The sequence below is a fragment of the Suncus etruscus genome, chromosome 8 (assembly GCF_024139225.1).
Source record: "Suncus etruscus isolate mSunEtr1 chromosome 8, mSunEtr1.pri.cur, whole genome shotgun sequence".
Taxonomy (NCBI): domain Eukaryota; kingdom Metazoa; phylum Chordata; class Mammalia; order Eulipotyphla; family Soricidae; genus Suncus; species Suncus etruscus.
In genome coordinates this window covers 117,681,970-117,702,966 of record NC_064855.1, presented here as the reverse complement: position 1 = coordinate 117,702,966, position 20,997 = coordinate 117,681,970, and the positions used below count along the sequence as shown (strand labels likewise).

Below are 20,997 nucleotides of genomic sequence, written 5' to 3'. Positions count from 1 at the left end.
TGAAAAAAATTAATAGAAGAAATGTCATAAAGGCCAAAGAGAGCCTTAAAAATTGCTCACAATCTGTGGGGCCAGAGAGATAGCACAGTAGGTAGGGCATTTGCCTTGTACACGGCTAATCCAGTTCAATCCCTAGCATCCTATATGGTCCCCTGAGCCTGCCAGGAGTGATTTATGAGTGCAGAGTCAGGAGTAACTCGAGTGCTGCTGGGTATGGTTCCCCTCCAAAAAAAAAAAAATATCACAATCTGGGCTGGGCTGGAGCAATAGCACAGCAGGTAAGGCATTGCATGCAAGCCGACCTGGGTTCTATCCCAGGTATCCCATATGGTTACCCAAGCCTGCCAGGAGTAATTTCTGAGTGCAGAAATATGAGTAACCCCTGAACAACACTGGGTGTGGCCCAACGCCCATAATTATTTATAACTACTTTAGTAGTAAAATCATATTCCAACTCTCCTGAATCAAAATGTTATTCAATTTGTAAAAATCAAAATCTTTCTATAAAAAAAATTGGGGTCAGAGAGATAGCACAGTGGTAGGATGTTTGTCTTGCAAGCGGCCAAGCCAGGATCAATGGTGGTTAGAATCCTGGCATCTCTTAAAGTCCTCCGTGCCTGCCATGAGCGATTTCTGAGCAGAGAGCCAGGAGTAACCCCTGAATGCTGTTGGGTGTGGCCCAAAAACAAAAAAACAAATTTTATATAAAAATGCACCTATAGGGGCCGGTGTGGTGGCGCTAGAGGTAAGGTGCCTGCTTTGCCAGCACTAGCCTAGGACGGGCCGCAGTTCGATCCCCTGGCGTCCCATATGGTCCCCCAAGCCAGGAGCAACTTTTGAGCACATAGCCAGGATTAACCCCTGAGCGTCAATGGGTGTGGCCCAAAAACCAAAAAAAAAAAAATGTACCTATAACATTTCTGAACTATGAAGATAGTAAAGACAATGAAAATACTGAATGTGCAAGAGGCATAAATGTCTGTATCTTTGTAGCATTTCCAAGGGATTTAGGGGGGATTCATCTTTCTTGACAGTGTTGGAGAGGCCTCTACACACTTACAGTTTGTCCATTAATTTAATGATGATCCCTAATGAGTCTCTGGACTTTGCCTAGTCTTGAGAGAAAAACGAGTCTTCAGATGTTCTATGTGAAGGAATGGGAGGATGGGAGGGCGAAGGAGCCTCAGAACCTGGAATCCTTCCCTCCTGGCAAGTCCCTGACATTGACTCTGCTGATGAAAGTCTCAGATGACAAGAGCAGAAACTCTTCTCCCATGGCCTGCGCCCACTAAATCACACCAGCTCCTCAATTTCAGGAAACTTGCAAACTAGGCATTAGCCATGGCCATCAGTAAGCAACATACATTTATGATAAAACAGAGTCCAGAAAAGTCACCAGCCATAAAAAATAGAAAGAAATTAGTTATACTTAGAACTCATCAGGAACAGAGTTTATTATGCATTATCCACCTGTGCTCTTAAAGGCATTGTGGTCATTGGTCATTGATCATATCTGAGGTTCTCTAGCAGTTGCTATCATAGAACTTACACCACAAGACTTGGCAAACTATAATTTAGTGTTGCCTCTTCTACCCAAAACCAGTTCACCCACCTGTATATTGTGGTTTGTTCCTTTGCCTTCCCTTGTTGTGCCCTCTAGGAGAATGTTGGTCATCTCTAGCCATTTTCTGCTTCCTGGGGTCAGAGTGATAGCACAGTGAGGAGGGCACTTGCCTTGCACATACCCAACCCAGCTTCAATCCCCAGCATCCCATATGATTCCCTCAGCAACATCAGGCATGATTTCTGATTGCAGTGTCAGAAGTGACCTTTGAGCATCATTGGGTCAAAATCAATCAAAATCAAACTCAGCTTCTTATTATATGTGTCAGTACATTCCCGCAGGAAGTGATAGTTGACTAGCATATGGTTATTCTCTCTTCACAACCATCACAAGTTGGTCACTCAGTTCAGCTCATCAAAATTCACATTCCACTCTTGGTTCCAAGTAAACCTTTAGAACCAGAGATGGTCATTCTAAGAATGACTTCATGGGTGAACCTTAAGGGAAGACACACTGATTGAACTCCATTAGGTGAAGAAGGACAAATGTGTTTGATTTCACTCATCTGTGGAAACTAAAGAAAACATATAAAGCAAAACCACCACCACTGCCACCATCCCAATATTGAGATGTAGACAAGAGAACAAGATTAGAGGGGAAAAGGGAAAGGAGTGTTGGGGGTAAAAGATGAACTGGGTGGGGCAGGAGTGATGGCACAGCAGGGAGGGCACTTGTCTTGGATGTGGATGACTGAGGTTTGAAACCCAGCATCACAAATGGTTTCTCAAGCCCACCAGGAGTTCACCCCTGAGCGTCGCTCAATGTGGCCCAATTCACCGTCCAAAAAAGTAAAAAAAAGATAATGGGTAAAGGGAATCAATGTATGGCAGTGATCCTGCTCTAGCATGTGTAGAAGTAGAAAGCCATGTACAGGGGTTTGGACACTATAAACCAATGTTATTTCAATAATACATATGATTTACTTTAAAGAAAATGCATCACATAATTGACTGTAATGCATTTGTTTCCAGGTAAGTGAGAGCAAAGTTATACAGGAATTCAAGTACTGTGGCTTTTTTGTTGCTTATTCTCAGTTGCCAGATCTCTTGGAAGTACGAGAATGTACCAGGAGCATACCCACACTCACTCCCAAGAAAACCCTGGCGATATCGGCCCAAATATTGGTATACCTGGAGTTTTGGACAGATTGGTATCTCTGCAGAGAATTGGTGAAGCAGGGCCATAGGCAAAATGGCAATTATGGATGATGGATGCAGCAGGCATGGCTTCAGCAGGAAAGGGGTTGGGCCGCCCTCTCTTTCCCAAGATTCCCGAGATTGCTCACGTTCAGATATATATATATATATATATACATATATATATATATACATTCATACATACATACACATACATACACATATATATACATTCATACATACACATACATACATATATATATATATATATTTAAAACCCTCAGGAATCAAGTAACAAAGCAATAAGCTCCAAGTTACTGGTGACCTTGCATCCCTGGTACCCACAGCTTTTACTCTTCTGCTGAGTCCCAAATGCAGTCAAATGACCCTAGCACTCTCATTCCTGAGACTTGACTCACTGCTCATTTATTCTATTTGGCAGTCTTTGGGCCACATCCAGCAGTACTCAGGACGTAACCCTGGCTCTGCAAGGGGGTCACTTCTGGCAGTGCTCAGGGAACCCTTGCCGTGATGGGGGATCAAACCTGGGTGAGTGCACTTTCATTCTTCAATACTCTGCAGCATCTGCCACAGTCTAGTGGCCCCGAAGCCAACCTGGTCAGGTCCCCCTTCCTCTCATCCCATATGAAACCCAGGAGGGGCGAGCGGGTCATCGTGTAAAGGTGTATTTAAAGCTGCCGTAACTTAATAGTCAGGCTCAGCTGACTAGCTGTCCCAGGCCTCTGGAGCTGGGCCAGCTGGGAGTGACCTATACCTTCAAACGAGCACTTGTAGGGAGGATTAGGGTCCACATTCCCGTCAACATGTGGGAATGTGCCTTCGTTTCAGCACCTAAAAATAGGCCAAGCTTGTTGTGGCCTTTTGTGCCCAGAAGCTCCTCCACTAGCCTGGGAAGGGGGCTGTCTCTTTCTTGCCCAGGAAGGAGGGCAGGGATGGCATACCCCTTCTCTGTCCATGCCTCAGCAGAGGAAAAGGGCTTTCCTGGGCCCAGGGCATTTCCAGGGCCTTTTTGGGTCTTTCTTTCAAGGCTGAAAAAAGTCACATCTGAAATTCTGTCTCTGCCATCCAGCTCAAACTCAGTCTCTGTCACTGATGCCATCAGTCTCTCTCTTTTTTTTTTTTAAACTTTATTTATTGATTAGGTGGTTTGGGGGCCACACCCAGCGGTGCTCAGTGGTTACTTCTGGCTCTGAGCTCAGAAATAGCCTCTGGCAGGCTGGGGGACCATATGGGATTTTGGGAATTGAACACGGTCTCTCCTGGGTCGACCGCATGCAAGGCAAATTCCCTACCGCTGTGCTATCTCTCCAGCCCAAATGGGCCACTCAATCTCTGTGTAGAGTTGACCCATGGGGGGACAGCGGGCAGAGCATTTGCCTTGCAGATGACAGAGCTTCTCATATGGTCCCTGGACACTACCAAGAGTACTTCCTGAGCTCCAAGCCAGAAATGAGCCCTAAGCATGAACAAAACAAGCAAAAATATGAGTCTTCCTATCTTGCCAATGATACTATCTAGTTACATTAGCTCTTTTTTTTTGTTTGTTTGTTTTTGTTTTTGGGCCACACCTGGCGTTGCTCAGGGGTTACTCCTGGCTGTCTACTCAGAAATAGCTTCTGGCAGGCACGGGGACCATATGGGACACCGGGATTCAAACCAACCACCTTTGGTCCAGGATCGGTTGCTTGCAAGGCAAACGCCGCTGTGCTATCTCTCCGGGCCTACATTAGCTCATTGTGTTGTGAAACCTATTTTACTTTCTGCCCGACAGATTCTAACAAGACTGAACTGTCTCTTCGAAGCCTCCAGAAATTTGTTCCCACAGATTATGCCAGCTACACGCAGGAGAACTATCTGTTTGCAGGCAGGAAGATTGTCCTTCAAGAGTCGATTGAGAGCTACGGAGCCTTGGTGTGGCCGGCGGTAAGGAGTTAAATCAGGGTGTGGGGAGCACCGGGGACAGAGAGCCCAGATCCATGCTGACATGCAGACTGTCCCGTCCTAATGTTTGGTGCTTCTCCCACTGCAGGATCCCTACTGCCCTGTGGACACGTGGGTGGTGCTCTTGGGTTCTGCAGATACTGAGCCTCTTTCCCAGCAATTGATTTTTTTCTAGACTGCATTTTTTTAAAATGTTGTTTTTACATTAGGGGTCAGAGCAATAGCACAGTGAGTAGGACGTTTGCCTTGAATGTGGTCGACCAGGGTTCAATTCCTGGCATCTCACAGGGTCCCCTCAGCTGAGCACAGAGCTAGGAGCAACCCTGAGCACTGCTGTATGTGGCCAAAAATAAAATAAAAAGTATTGTTTTACACTAAAATTAATTTGAATATACCAGGAAATAAGACGAAAAACATTCTTATTATTGGTTGCACAAGAAACACCAACTATTTTGTTTTTGGAGCTTACGCGATCAAAGGCTCTGTGGATGAATCCAGAGTGGTGGAGTAGTGGTCGTAAAGCCTGTATTTTCATTCAGGGAAAGCTAGTCTGGAGCGAGGGTTGTTGCAGGAAATAATCCAAACAAAGCTGAGAGTGAAATTCGCTGGCCAAGTAGCAATCTGCCTCTTTAAGCTGCTCCAGCTGAGAAGAGCTGCCTGCCAGACTGCAGTTTCTTTCTTTTTATTATTATTATTATTATTATTATTATTATTATTATTATTATTATTATTACTTTTTGTTTGGGTTTGGGGGACCACACCCAGTGGTACTCAGGGGTTACCCTTGATTTTTGTTCTTTTGTTTTTCCTTTTTTGGGCCACCGTTGGCAGTGCTCACCGTCGTCATATGGGATGCTAGGGATCAAACCTGAGTCTGTCCTGAGTTGACCGCGTGCAAGGCAAATGCCCCACCACTGTACTATTGCTCTGGCCCCTAGACTACATTTTTTATTTAGTACAGAGACCAACCCCAAGCGGGTAAGGCCTATCCCAAGGCAGTTCCACCCAGATTTGCTTGAGAGATGCTAAGTAGGAAAATCTGTTTTGGGTAAAACTAAGTTGAAAACGGATAAACAGGGATGATCTTTGTTCTGGGGAGAACCAAGCTGTAAACCAACAGATGGGACAGGAGCTCTGTGGGTGCACATTGGCTGTTGACTGGGGTATGAGGAATGCATGACAAGCCAGATGTCTGTGGTCACGTGCTTGGTACTGGTCAGGAAGGTCCATGGAAACACCTTGAGTAATCTTGGTTAGGGAGTCAATGAATGCATGACACAGGCAACGTGGACTTGTGTCGAGTACTGGCTGGGGCATCATGGAGTTGTGCTGACCAGGGGTTGATCTACTTAAGGGAATTAGTCAATGTCCCTGTAATGGCAGTGGGACCTGCACACATCCCTGGACATGCCACCCTGCAATGGATAATTTCCTCCGAAGTATAAAAGGGAATGTCTGGCAGGCAGCAGACTTCAGACTGCATTCAGGAATACAAAGTTTCTACTCTTCTCTCTCTCCTCTCTTAAACTTAGGCTGGCGGTGGTGGCACCTGGGCAGATACAAATTGTTGTCCCTGGGTGGGAACCTCACTCCATCTGGCAGCCAACTCAATGGGCCCACGAACCTTGCAGCACCCAGTGTTTGCAGCTTTGTGGCTTCTGCTGGCATGCAGCTAATTTTATTGCTGCCTTGCAGATAACTGCGGTATTCTGCAGCCTACGTGGACACATATTGGGTGTAAAATACAATCGTTTGTGAGATCACCCCATGCACTGTATCTCCAACCCCACGCATATGGGTATGAAGCAGGTAGGGTAGCTACAAAGGATTAATAAACCAAGCCAGTCAGGAGAGTCAAGGAGTCATCCTGGTGGTATCTCTGAGTGCCAAGCAGAACTCTTTTTATTAAACCAATTTCTAATTCACCAGAAAGGGTAAGGTCAAGAGAGACAAAAGTACCTACCCAGGTGGGTTTTACACCTCAAAGGAGAGGTTTCAAGAAAAGAGGAAGATCGGGGGTGGGGAGATAGCATGGAGGTAAGGCATTTGTCTTGCATGCAGAAGGACAGTGATTCGAATCCCAGCATCCCATATTGTTCCCTGATCCTGCCAGGAGGGATTTCTGAGCATAGAGCCAGGAGAAACCCCTGAGCGCTGCCGGGTGTAATCCAAACCCCCCCCCCCCCAAAAGAGGAAGATGAGGAAACACCTTTGTTTTGGGTTAGTAGCTGCGTGATATCTTAGTCAGAGAATGGGATGTGTGCTGCCCATCAGATCCTTTTTTTTTTTTCCCCCAGGCAATGGCTTTGTGTCAGTATTTGGAGGAACACACAGAAGAACTGAATCTCCAAGATGCAAAGGTGATAGAAATTGGTGCTGGACCAGGCCTAGTGTCCACTGTGGCCAGCATCTTAGGTGCGCTTACTCCTCCTGGATTTACAAAGCCCTTCACTGGCTCCCTCCCCTTCTCCCTCCCTGTCCCTCTTCTCTTCCCCTTCCCTCTCTCTCCCTCTCCCTGTCACTCTTTTCTCTCTCTCCCTCTCCCTACCTCTCCTTCCTTCTCCCTCTCCTCCTCCCTCTTCCTCCTGTCTTCTTACCCTTCTCCCTTTACCCCCTCTCCCTCCCTGTCTCTGTCTGTCTCTCTCTGTCTTTGTCTCTCTCTCTCTCTCTCTCTCCATTCTCTCCCTCTCCTTCACTATCTCTTTCTTGTCTCTCTCATCCCAGTGGCCCAAATACTAGAAAGAAAAAACAAACAAACAAACAAAAAAAAACAAAGCCCCTCACTGGGCCCACACTACCAGCTGGGAGGAGCTTTGGGCCTGAACTGTGATGCCAACCTTTGAACCCCTGCAAAAAAAAGGGAGAGCACTAGAATCCACTATCCCAGAGCTGAGCTGGGGGTGAGATAGCATGGAGGTAAGACATTTGCCTTGCATTCAGAAGGATGGTGGTTCGAATTCCAGCATCCCACATGGTCTCCCCAAGTCTGCTAGGAGCGATTTTTGAGTGTAGAGCTAGGAGTAAGCCCTGAGCACTGCCAGGTGTGATCCAAAAACCAAACCAAACAAACAAACAAACAAAACACAACAGTGAGGAAGTTGTGGATCTGGGGTTATGAGTGGAGAATTTGCTGTGGACAGCTCAGCCAAGCTGCTTGTCCTGATTTTTGTTGCTCACTATGTTAAGTAGTTGTGAAGAAAACAATGAGTTAATCCAAGGGGTTAACTTGGAGATTCATAGCTCAGATACATGGAATGAACTTGCGGGTACCAAGTAAGGGGAGGGGCACAATCCAGGTAGATCTAAGACAATTCTCTTCCAGAGGATTTGGAAATAGGGTCATTTATAGGAGCATTTGTTACTACTGTTTCCAGGAGGATTTCAGAGTAATGGATTTAGGGAGGAGAGGAAGTCATGCAAAATAAAACTTTTATCGAGGCTAGAATCATAGGACAGCGGGGAGAGCATTTGCCTTGCATGTGGCTGGCCCAGGTTTGATCCCCGGCATCCTATAGGTGCCCTTAGCACCTCCAGGAGTGATTCCTGAGTGCAGAGTCAAGAGTAACTTCTGAGCATCATCAGATGTGGCCCCCCCAAACAGTAATAATGATGATGATAATAAAGTAGATCATCATCGATAGAAAGGAAACTAGTTAAGACAAAAATAACATTATAAGATCCACCAATTCTAGAAGAAAAACTAGGACAAATGTCATGCTAAACAAAGTCAAGAACTTGAATATGTTCATTTATATGCAGCCCAATATAGCCCCACTCATCTGTTTATTGTTCTAGTCTACACCTGGCTATGGGGACAAAAGTGCACTACTCCTGGCTCTGTGCTCAGGGTTACTCCCAGCACTGCCTGGGTCTATGCAGTGCTGGGGATAGAACCTGACCCCCTCCATGCCTGTTGAATGATCAGCATTTGGGGGGATACTCCTAACTCTGCACTCAGAAATTACTCCTGAGTTTCGGGCACCTTATGGGAAGCCAGATATGGAACCCAGGACAGCTGTGTAGAAGGCAAATGCCTTACCTGTGTTATTTATTGCCCATTTTTATTCTTTTAAGAAAGTAAAAAAGGGCCGGAGTGGTAACACAAGTCATAAGGTGTCTGTCTTGCCCGCCCTAACCTAGGATGGACCGCAGTTCAATCCCCTGGGTTCCCCAAGCTAGAAGCAATTTCTGAGCACATAGCCAGGAGTAACCCCTGAGCGACTGGGTGTGGGCCAAAAACCAAAATTTTTTTAATTTTAACATTTTCATTTTTTAATAATCTTTAACTGAACTTTATCTCACAGTGAGCTAGGTACAAGTTGTTCATAATTATTTCAGACAGGCACACAATGTCCAACAACTATCCCTTCACCAAGTGCAGTTTCCACTACCAATGTCCCCAGTTTCCTTCCTCCACCCTTGCCTTTATGCAGACATATTTCCTTCTCTTTGCACTTCCTTTTTTCCCTTTTAGTCACTGTGGTTTGCAATATTGTTACTGAAGGGACATCATGCATATCATTATTTCTCCTTTTACTTTTTTTGGTTTTTGGGTCACACCTGTTGGTACTGTTGGCTTATTCCTGGCTCTGCATTCAGAAACCACTTCTGGCAGTGCTCAGGGGATCCTATGAGATGCTGGGGATCAAACCCAGGTTGGCGGTATTGCTCCGGCCCCTACAGCACCACTCTTGAAGTCAACACTTGGGAGACAGAAATGTCCTTCTTGGTCAGTATATCTCACTCAGTGGGGGGTGACTGCCACTAAGAGAACATTTAGTGGTGGTCTGGGGACACTGTGGTTGTCATGGTTTGGGGCTGGAGTGCTGCTGGTGGACATTAAGAGGTATCAGGGCTGCTCTACCAGGAGCATGATCCAGCTGGGACTAAGCCCGCCCAGTTCCCGGCTCCATCAGGCCAAGTTGTTTGTCTGTCTGAGATTGTCCTGTGCACGGGTTCCGCTGTGGCTGCCCAAGGCACATTGGGTCTCTCTTGTCCTAGGAGCTCAAGTGACAGCGACGGACCTGCCCGATGTCCTGGGAAACCTTCAGTACAACCTACTCAGGAATACGCTGAGCTGTGCGACGCATCTACCCGAAGTGAAGGAGCTAGTGTGGGGAGAAGGCCTGGAGCGGAACTTCCCCAAAGCCTCCTTCTATTATGACTACGTGGTGGCCAGCGATGTGGTCTACCACCACTACTGCCTGGACCAGCTGCTGGCCACCATGGTCCACCTCTGCCAGCCGGGCACTGTGCTGCTCTGGGCAAACAAGTTCAGGCTCAGCACTGACTACGAGTTTCTAGGGAGGTTCAAGCAGCTGTTTGACACCACCCTCTTGGTTGACTTTCCAGAGTCATCGGTCAAACTTTTTCAAGGGATTTTGAAATGGGACTGAACTAAGGGGTAAAAAGAACCAAAACTTTTCCAAACTCTAGTGTATCTTTGAACAGTTCAAGAAGATTCCATTTTAGAGGACTGAGAAGGCAGTTCACTGAGACAACATAGCACAGCAGGGAGGGTTCTTGTCTAGCATGTGGTCAACTAGACTTTGATGCCTGGCATCAGATAGGAGCCCTCAAGTCCACCAAATCACTCAGGAGTGATTTCTGAGTGCAAGAATCAGGGATAGATCCTGAGCATTACCAGGTGTGACCTCCAAATAGAAAACAACAAAAGCATACACTTAGAATAGACATTACTTTATATTGCTATAACTTTCTAGAATAAGACAATTTCTAAGACAATCCATAAATGGAAAATAGTTCAGTGGAGCTTATCTAAAAATAAAAACCCAGGGATCGGAGAGATAGCATGGAGGTAGGGTGTTTGCCTTTCATGCAGAAGGACGGTGGTTCGAATCCCGGTGTCCTATATGGTTCCCCGAGCCTGCCAGGAGCAATTTCTGAGCCAGGAGTGACCCCTGAGCGCTGCCGGGTGTGACCAAAAAAAAACAAAAAAACTCAAACAAACAAACAAACAAACAAACAAAATCCCCTTGCATCTTCAAAGCACACCATCAAGAAACATACTGAAATAAATGGTTTGCATTAACACTTTAGAAACAGAGAAGTAACTCATTTAGAATGTATAAAGAGCACATTTCAACTCAATAAGTTAACAATATACCACTTTGGGGCAGGAGTGATACTACAGCAGGTAGGGTGTTTGCCTTCCATTTAGCTAACCTGGGTTTGGTCCCCACATCTCATATAGTCCCCTGAGCCTGCCAGGAGTGATTCCTGAGTACTGCTGGGTGTGTCCCCAAAATCAAAAAACCCCAACAAAATAAAAATAAATCTCTTAAAAATGAGCAAAAGTTTATGATTGAACCATGTCATGGGGATTGTTGGACTTCTTACGGCCCCCATATGCGCCAATAACACCACTTGGCATTGCTCCTTTTTTGCATAGGCACATTAAAATGGGAAAATACTATACATACAAATAAGATCCTATCTAATAGAGATTGGAACACACAAATCTTGTAGTGCAAAGGGACCTTACACCCTGAACATTGACATAACGACCTGCCACAGGCCTCAGAAGAAAGGGCATTTTCCATTCACCCCTTAACCACAGAAGCCATCCACGAAACATCCAAGTTTGTCTATAACATCACCTGGAAGCAATCCTCTACCACGGAAGACCCCACCACTGCTCAGACAGCGACCTGCTTAAAAGAGACTTCCCTTAACACTGAGAAGACTTAACAACAACAACGACCTGCTTACAGGACAGGGCTTCCTGCATTACCCTTGAATTGTGAGGTGAAACGAGAGGACGCTCCACATCCTGACTTCAATGCAGGATATGCAGATTCCAGGATCTTTAATACAGAAACATGATACCAACAACAGAGACTGTGTGAAAAGTGTGTTGGCACTACAGACAATGTCTTGGATTGGACGATCTAGCTTGCCTGGAGCCTAGAGTTGGTCTTATGCCAGGAAACTTCAGGGGTAGGGTCTCTTTGTATTTAGGCCAAGGTTATTCCTTTCCATGCCCCTCATATTTTGGTGGGCCTATGCAAACAACAATTGCCACTCTAACACTGTTTTTACTGTGCTCCTTTGACTCTAATCCTTAAAGAAAAAGACTTAAAATTTGAGGTTAACTTAAGCTAATATGCATGTGCATGGAAGTAAAAAATACTATGCCTCTAATGTTTAAGGAGTTACGTAAGTTTTATGGCTTTAGATTTCCTTGTGTGCTGTTAAGAAATATTATAATGTGTTACAATCTGGGGACTTGAGGGACAAAGTAATTGTACATGGATTCTGTTTTATTTATCTTAATGTTCTTTGGCTGAAAGTTCAAAGTTAAGATATCAGCAAGGGGACTTCTGAGAATTATGTTATGGGCGATTGTCCTTCTACTGTAACTTTACTTTGTCCTCTTTCTTTGTATCTTTGTTCTCATAATTAAAAATAAAAAAATTAAAAAAAATACCCTAGATTCAAAGATACAAAAGCGTTGAGAGGAAAAGGAAAGAAAAATCATCAAAAAAAAAAAGTGCCAGAGTGTTAATTTGTCAATTTCCTTAGCAGGACTGAACCTACCTCTAAGAGAACTTGTGTGTGTCTGTCAGAGAACATGGATGTGGCTGTTCATAGACTGGGCCTTGGAGGACTCTGTGTAGGAAGGATTGGCATGAACGATTCTACTTGCCATAAAGGTTCTAATTAAAAAAAATTAAAAAGGCCTATTTACCAAAGAAATGGCTATAAGCAACTAGAAAAAGAAACTGGAAGTTCTTACAGTGGTAAAGTCTATGGGAGAAAGGTTAGAAAATCATCACAGGGGCCGGGGTGATAGCACAGCAGAAGGGCATTTGCCTTGCACACACTGGCTGACTCAGGATTGGCCGGGTACAATCCCTGGCATCCCATATGGATTCCTCCCACCCCCCAGCCTGTGAGGAGTATTTTCTTTTTTTTTTTTTTTGTTTTTGGGCCACACCCTGTGACGCTCAGGGGTTACTCCTGGCTATGCGCTCAGAAGTTGCTCCTGGCTTCTTGGGGGACCATATGGGACGCCGGGGGATCGAACCGCGGTCCGTCCTAGGCTAGCGCAGGCAAGGCAGGCACCTTACCTCCAGCGCCACCGCCCGGCCCCCGAGGAGTATTTTCTAATCACAGAGCCAGAGCACCATCAGGTGTGGCCCAAAAACAAAACAAACAAACAAACAAAAACCAAAAATCATCCACGGGAAGGCACATTTGTTATGACAAGAGGCTTTTGAATATTGTGGATGTGTGTGTGTGTCCTAATGTTTTTTGAGAAAGAGTACGAGAAACAAGTAGACAGAAAGATATGATAGATGGCTAAATATACATTCGCCACTCAAGAAGTACCAGAAATAAGAATTACCAGGTAACTGTAAGCCTACAAGGAATGCCAGTCACCAGGTGTTGACATTTTTTGCCTCTGGGTTGAATGTATCCTGTTTATGAAAAACAAAGACCAACTTTAAGAAGCTTCAATAGTCACTTTTATTTATAAAAAAAAAATTAAGGTATCAGTGCATATGGTATATTGTGACCTTTGTTTTGCACCTATATTCACATGTTTCCATTATTTCCACTTGAAGTGACATTCCATATGTATCTTTACAATACCTGATAAAAGATTGAGCAGTCTGGCACTTTTACATGAATCATGAGTTCATTCGATGCTTTGGACGTCACAAGAATGTGAGAAATGGCTGGCCTGAAAGAATTCCAAGCTGGGAAGATCAGTGATAGAAGTTTTGTTCCAGCAACTGTCGCATATTTGTGCTGGTTTCATTGTTTATTTGTATTCTGTACCCCTTAATCGAATGTAAACGTTTGCCAAAACAAACAAACAAAAAAAAGAGGCAAAAAAGGGCAAATAAACAAAAAAGAAAAATCTATGTCAAGAAAAGCACTGTTGCTTTTTAGTCCAATAAATAATTTTAGCTACACTTAATGTAGCTTTTTTTTAAGGCCTTCATACAATCAAAAAAAATAATTAAAGTCCAGCATGTTTAAAACCCTGTTCGCTTATAAAATAAAAAATAGAATTGTACAGGTTTGCACTTAAAGGTCCCTGTTTTCAAAAATCCCTCCTGCGTGGACCAGCTGCAACCCGCAGGCGGGTCTTGAGAATGATCACCCAGAGGCCGGTGCCCTCGGGTCACATGGACGCAGCCACAAGCCGTGAATCCTCGGATAAATTCATCATTTTAATAATCGGGATCGGATAGTGGAGGAGAACATGCAGTAGACTAAAAATGCCACAAAGCCGCTTTATATCCATTCACTATAAAACTTCCTTTAAAAAAAAAAATCCCAAGCTGTGGTTCCTAGTTCAGAAAACACAGTAATCAGGCGGGTACATGATGGGGAGCCAGTTTTCAGTAAAGGACGCGCAGTGGGTCCAGCCAAGTAACTTCATCAGCTGTAAGGAGAGAGAGAATGTATGACATGTTAGTGAAGAGCAGAGTTCTCCCGAGCACCAAGGGCCAAGTTCTCCCTGCCAGGCGGATCCTGTAGCCAGTGTTCCTGGGATGGGAGCTGCAGAACTTTTCCTTCATTACCCACTGTGGCCCCCACTCAGCACCTCTCCATACACAGACCCATTGTGCCTGTATGATATCCTTCCTCCCTCCTTCCTTCCCACTCATCCAGCCTTGCTCTCTTCCTTCCTCCTCTCTGCTGTGCTCTGAGCACTCTGTGAAGGCAAACCTGACATTACCCATCAACAGGGTGGGATTGAACTCAGTTATTTTGGGGACAAGAATGTTCTAGCAGGAAAGCCCACCAGTACAAAAGCAAAGCGGAGAACAGAAGGCCAACAGGCCCCTGTTGAGAAGCACATCTGGAAAAACTGACCCCACCAGGCTAGAGTGGAAAATGAGAGATCCCTGAGGAGGTGGACAACAAGCAGGAGAGGAGAGGGCTGGGTAGTGGGGGGGGGGGGGGCTTAAAGAGGGGCACAGAGGCCACTGCAGGTGCAGGAGCAGAGGAGTTTGCACCAGCTTTGGGGGAGGGGGGAGGATTCAGAGAGCAGAACAGGGGTCAGAATTGCCTCTGCCACTGGGAAGCCGGTGGGGAGCCCTCATTAAGAGGGCTGTTCCCCGGCACTGTCCACATTGGGGCTTTCTGCACCACAGCCACAAACCTGAGCGGTGTACCAGATAGGGACACACGAAGAGCTCACAGAAAGAGCCTCTCTGTGAGGTAGAAACTTGGAGATAGCAGCCAGACAGAGCCCACAGCATTTCCCCTGAGCCCTGTTATCAGATTAGATCCAGAGAAAAACAGGACTAAAGAGCAGGGCCAGTGGACGGCAGGAGAGGGCAGGCCCACTGTCCACCCAGTTGCAAGCAGAGGCCCATCATGCAGAGACAAAGACAAGGTGAGGGTTCCTGAGCCCTAGACATTTCAATACTTGGATGACCTTGTGCGGAAGATATCCTCCGTATGGAGAACAAGACAGAACAAAACCAGGGAAACAGTCTAAAAGAAGAAAACCAGATAGCTTAGAGCACCACCATTTTAGAATGAGTCAACATTGGGTGTTTTTGGGAGGCCACTGAGCGTTGGTGGGAGGTTGTCATCACCTCACTGGCTGCGTATCCCCTCCCACCCCAGTCCTGCTGTCTTCTAACAAAATCAACTTCACCAACACATTTGACCCACATGAAAAACACTTGAGCAAACACAGGTTTTATGGGGAAGAGCAGAAAGTGTCTCCAAATTTAAAATAGCTCACCAACGTTCCGTCACACTGTGTATTTTTATTTCATTTTATCTCATTACTCCAGTCACTAGTGGAACAGCTCCTCACGTAAGGGCCCTGCTGTGTTTTAATCACCCCGTGGGCTTAGTGCTTATCACTTTAGCCAGGTAGTGCTGAACAAAGTGACAGGTAACTCTGATCGTTGGAAAACTTTACCTGAATACAATTTTTCCAGTTATCTTTCGTTGGTTTTTCTTCCACGAGCTTAGTTGCGAACTTGAGGCCTCTCCCATACATTTTGTTCACTAGTGCGTGCTTATATGCAAACGTGAGGACCTGCAGGGGAACCCAGAGAAAGCCTGTCACCTGGGACATTTACCTTCAAAAGCATTTGCCTCTAAGTCAGAAGAAGCCAAGGCTTTCAGAAGAGTCGAGTTTTTAAATCAATCGTGTCAAATCAAAGATACTTGAAATCAGGAGGGGCCTCTCCCAGCAGGGGTGAGGACAGAGTTCAGGGCCTCACATGTGCTGAGCACACCCCTGGAGACGTGTGTGTGGGTGGGGGGGCACAGGCATATGTTTTGGGTCACACTCATCTTGCTCATGGCTTCTTCATGGCTCTGCACTCAAAAACTACTCCTGGAGGTGCATGAGGAACATATGGGATGTGGGGAGTGAACCCAGGTTGGCTTCAGGCAAGGCAAGAGCCTTCCCCCATTGTACTATCACTCTGACCCAAGATAACAAATACTTCCCCTCAACAGAATTCATTGCCTCCGGTTCCCTCTTCTTCATTACCCTGCACCTTTCCTCTTACCTGATCCATAGACACAGCCTGGGAAAATATTAAGATAATTTCTAGAATTAGCTCTTAATTTTAACCACATAACTAACTTGATCACATGATCACCACATACAATCTCAAATATATTCGGATATCAGTGTGGCTTAGGAGCAGGTTTGCAGCCAGTCAAAATCAGAACCAAATAGCTACCCAGGGGCCCAACAAGCTCTTGCTAACCTCCATGTCATGTTCCGAGTCTAGCCGAGCCTAATTTATTTGCTCTAGAGTCCCTTCCCCAATGAGCAGGTTAGAGACAAGACAGTGCATGCTCACACGCACACACACAACACGTCAGAGCAGCAGCTGCACAAAACGCACCTTGCTGTCGAAGAGCTCTGTCCACTTGGTGGTCTCCCAGTATGTGTCGGTCAGTGAGTCCAGCAAGCTCTCACCCTCCTCCTCCCGGGCTCCCAGGTCTCCGGAGACAGCCCCATCTTGACCCGGGGTCTGCAGGAGGTGGTCGGCCAGAGCACAGCCCTTCCTGCACAGGGCGTCGATGAGGGTTGCCTTCTGCTTGTCCATGTCACTGCGGAGAGAGCAGGACCCCTCAGTGGCGGGCACTCTCGCCCAAGGGCCCCAGGCCTCACGGAAATGACTACATGCAGCTTCCTGTGATGCCCCGAATACACACACGAGTTCACACACATACACACAAGCTGTCGGTCAACTGATCTGCATGCAGCCTTCTATTCTGTTAATGTAGAAACACAGACACATACACACGTATTGTAGACCAAGTAAGCCTCTCAATTTTAGAGAAACATCAGCCTTCAGATTAGCTGAAGTTCTATTAGTCAGAATCCTTCAACTTGGTTAAAACAGAAATGCTGAAAGCAATGGAGGTGAAAGATTACAGGGCTCAAAATTCTTCGTGCAGTTGGATGGAGACAGAGCCGGAGGTCAATGTTCTCAGCCTAGCCCGCAGCTGACCCTGGTCCAATTCAATGATGGTCCCCTGAGCAATGCTATGGGTGAACCCCAAGAAAACCCAGAACATTGCTGGGTGTGGCCTGAAAAGCAACTCTTTGGGCTGTAAGACTTTCCATCAGAACAGTCTTTTCAGTGACTGCACTCCTTATAAACTGCTTATGTGTATGGAGGGACAAATCAAAGTTCTTTCAGCCTGACCTTGTCTTTCAAAACAGAGCAAGCAAACGTGTTTGCGTTCGACACACTAGAATATATTTGATGGCATTTTGTTGATCCACTCATTTAATTTCGGTGACTTCAAATTCTATAAAGTCATTAGTATTTATTACCTCTGCTTAGCACAGCAGAAAACTGAGGCACAGAGACTAGCTGACCTGCTCAAGGTGGGAGGTTTCACATGCAGCTTCAACAGTCTGTTGTTCTGTGATCTAGCCGGGGGACAAGTGGCTGGTTCCCATCCTGGCAACATACTAGCATAGGGCAGGACTCAGAAGGCCAAGTGGGTGGAAACTGTGTAATACCCTGGCCAATCTACCATGAAGTTACCTGCAAGAGCATCTTCTTTTTCTTCCTTTTTTTGTTAAATGACTCAACATGCTAAATGCCACTTATGGGCCACATAAGTGGCCCTCTGCTGCTCCCATTTAAGGCCCCACAAATCCCGGAAGTAGGGTGCTCTGCTTCCCACAGCAGTACACCTTGGACGGCAAAGCTAGAAGCTCATGTTCCTACAAGGCCCCTTCAAGTCTAAACCTCTCATTTTGGGCCTTGCCTCATGTGCACCTTTACAGTGAGCCCAAGGGGCTCTTAGTGCTGCTGGTTCACAAGCAATTTATGAACCACCTATGGCCATGATGGCGAACCTATGGCACGCATGCCAGCGGTGGCACGTGAAGGCCTTGTAGCACTCAAGAAGGTCCGCAATTAAGATATGCGGCACGTGCTGCATAGGTTTAAAATACTACAATATTGTTATTAAGGTTTAATTGACGTGTTGGCTTTTTTGAGGAAATTCTTTGGTTTTGTGTGGCAGTTTGGACACGCAAGCTCAAAAAGGTTAGCCATCACTGACTTATGGGGAGGAGCAATCAACTTCATCCCATATCCAGGGAACACCAGAGTCCAAGGTGACTGTCCCTAGGGTCCTGGACACAGGAATCTCCACACCACGGCTGCACTAATGGCGGTACAGTAGTGGATGACCGAGCACGTTAGGGAGGGTGACCACTCCCCAATTCTGGCTGCATCTGGTCATGAAACACTGAGAACCCCAGGAAAGAGGAACCCTCTTTTTTTTTAAGAACTAAAAATTGAGATGCAAGAAGGATTATTTACTGGTTAGGTACTTTTTTATAGTAGCGGCATCGGGCCGGGGGTCGGTCTTCATGGCAATATACACGGCCAGTGCCGTCTGGTCTATGTGAGCTATGACAGAATTGGCAGCCTCTACGATTTCCATCAGCCTCTTCATGCGTTCCTGGGGAGAAAGGAGGAATAGGTCAGGAAGGTGTGGACCCATGAAGGATTGGCTAGAAATAGGCCGGAACAATAGTACAGCAGGGAGGGTGTTTGCCTTGCACACAACCAATCCCGGTCTGATTCCAGGCATTCCATATGGTCCCCCGAGAAAGGCCAGGAGTCATTCCCGAGTTCAGAGCCAGGAGCAAGCCCTGAACATTGTTGGGTGTAGCTCTCCCCATTCCATCCTCCCCCCCAATAAAAAATAAACACGTTCAACCTTTTCAGCATCCAGTTGATGAAGTCGTGCAACATAGAGAGGAAGGTAATTGGGGTACGTTTCTTTCAATTCATTGTAAATGTCACTAGAATCTAGCCTGCAAGACAAGACAGAAATGGTACTTCATTTCTTGTAGAAAGAATGTGATCTGTCTTTCCTAGAATCTAAATTTATTGCAGAAAATACAACAATCACAGCATCCACTTGAAATACAAGTGCAATTGTTAGCAGAGAAGCATTATCTGTCGGTATCAAGTATGTTTGCCTGAGAAGACAAAAACCAAAAGAACCACAATCCAAATGAGATTCTCACAGCGTGAGGTTCCATAAGAAATCTGCAGTGCTCAGTGGATAGACGAGGTCCTGTTGCCTGGAAGCAGACACTGACCAGCACTGCAGTTCATGGACCTGACTACTGTCCTCACGTCGCCATGGCCCAGAGCAGCTGCCGCCTTTGCCAATGGCTGACATTCCACTGCTTTCGGCTGGGTGGGGGCATGAGAGGGGTGCATTGTAAATAGATCCTGCATGTGTGTTTGAGACCAGACTCCCCCTGTTCTGATGGAACCTCATCTGGTTTCTTTCCAATGTGGATTGTTGGATCTTGGGCCAGCGAGGCGCAAGCGTTGAGCAGTACCAAATTTCTCCAAGCCACGTTTCTTCTTAGTCTGTTTTTGCTTTGGGAAGGGACACACCTGGTGATGCTCAGGGGTTACTCCTGGCTCTGTGCACAGAGATAACGCCTGGGAAGTCCCAGGAACCATATGGAACGCCAGGGTTTGAACTGGGTGGGCCAAGTACAAAGCACGTATCCGTATCCTCCATGCTGTACTGTGGCTCTGCTGTCAGTCCAGCTAATTCTTCCGCATCAGAAAGAGCCAAGGAAGCAAACAGACCTTTGGAGGACGGTTACTCCAAATGTTCATTACTTGCTCTCTGCCTTTCGGGTGATTCCAGTGGCAATTTAGTAAAAACCGACCAAGGTGATTTTTAAAGACTAGTATTTCCAAGTAAACATTGCTGAAATAGATGACGATTGAAAGAAAACCAATCTCAACCCATCACCCAAAACACCGAGACCTATATTTATAGGTCTCTCAATGAGTCAGATTGTATTTTCTACAAGGCCATGTGCCAACAAAACCATTAAAAATTTATTTTTTGATTGGAAAAGATAATGACAAAAAAAGTTAAAAACCTTAATCTTACTGTCCTGCTCAAGATTCTGATTAAACCCTATGCAACTCTTTCCTATGCACTGCATAGGAAATATCACAACTGGGAACAGGCACCAGAGGATTCAAACCTACTGGAAACTTACTTTGTCATCCACTGAATTTTGAGGTCCCGAAGAGCCTCAGTGAACTCTTCTTTTAAATCTTTCTCCTTTTCTGCATCTTTGTCTTTCTCTTTGGTGCCATTCTTGGTCTTTGTGGGTGTGGGAATTAGGTAGTAGTGAACAGGGATCACATCCTGCAAGGTGGATAGAGTTCTCAGACCAGTCAGTGCCCGTAAACTGGGTTTCAGTCACCTGGAGAGGCTCAACATGCCAGGAGCTGGTGCCCAGGCTAGCAAGCCAAGCACTTCCATGGGGGTCAACCCCACAAGATCCCAAACTTTATAAAGTACAGATGCTTCTTCCTTACTGCCTCCAAGTAAAGGAGATCATCAGACTCTTTTCCTTTCTGTTATCCTGAATTTTCTTAAAAGACCAAAGGTTCTCGCTTTTGCTTTGGGGGTCACACCCAGTGGTGCTTGGGGCTTACACCTGGTTCTGGGCACAGGGGTCCAGAGGGGACACACATCACATTGGCAATGTGCTTAGCAAGCACCCTGCCTGAGTTCACTAATTTTCACTACTTTTTGGGCTATTTACTTGATCACACCCAGGAGTGCTCAGGTGCCTCCTGGATCCATACTCAGGGATCCCTCCTGGTAGTTTGGGGGTCTGAGTCCAAGGCATGTGCCTATCACTGTACTATTGCTCTAGCTCGGTTTTCACCATTTCTACCCAGGAAGAGAAGGTGACTTAGAAGGAAAAAGCTCTTTCCTAAGTAA

The 20,997-nt window shown here is 45.9% G+C and overlaps 2 protein-coding genes across 3 annotated transcripts in view; one reads left to right on the top strand and one right to left on the bottom strand.

The window, feature by feature from the left end:
- Window positions 1–1,341: 1,341 nt before the first annotated feature.
- METTL21C (methyltransferase 21C, AARS1 lysine) lies at window positions 1,342–10,118 on the top strand. Its single transcript, XM_049778525.1, has 4 exons — window positions 1,342–1,351; window positions 4,553–4,704; window positions 7,020–7,137; window positions 9,724–10,118. The coding sequence occupies exons 1-4, from the start codon at window positions 1,342–1,344 to the stop codon at window positions 10,116–10,118; spliced, it is 675 nt and encodes a 224-aa protein (XP_049634482.1).
- A 3,125-nt stretch (window positions 10,119–13,243) lies between these two features.
- TPP2 (tripeptidyl peptidase 2) overlaps window positions 13,244–20,997 on the bottom strand; it is a 55,207-nt gene continuing 47,453 nt past the window's right edge. For both annotated transcript variants that reach the window (XM_049778613.1, XM_049778614.1), the window contains 6 exons: window positions 20,261–20,412; window positions 18,940–19,036; window positions 18,548–18,678; window positions 16,590–16,797; window positions 15,644–15,763; window positions 13,244–14,143 (listed from right to left, as the gene is read on the bottom strand). In XM_049778613.1, the coding sequence (XP_049634570.1) occupies window positions 14,054–14,143; window positions 15,644–15,763; window positions 16,590–16,797; window positions 18,548–18,678; window positions 18,940–19,036; window positions 20,261–20,412 (798 nt within the window). In that variant the 3' untranslated portion in view covers window positions 13,244–14,053. The remainder of the gene's footprint in view (window positions 14,144–15,643; window positions 15,764–16,589; window positions 16,798–18,547; window positions 18,679–18,939; window positions 19,037–20,260; window positions 20,413–20,997) is intronic.

What these genes read in the sequence shown, in the direction of transcription:
- METTL21C (XM_049778525.1), top strand. An exon ending in GAGCCTTGGTGTGGCCGGCG is followed by an intron (nt 4,705 to 7,019) that starts GTAAGGAGTTAA and finishes TTTTTCCCCCAG; the next exon opens with GCAATGGCTTTGTGTCAGTA. An exon ending in CACTGTGGCCAGCATCTTAG is followed by an intron (nt 7,138 to 9,723) that starts GTGCGCTTACTC and finishes CTCTTGTCCTAG; the next exon opens with GAGCTCAAGTGACAGCGACG.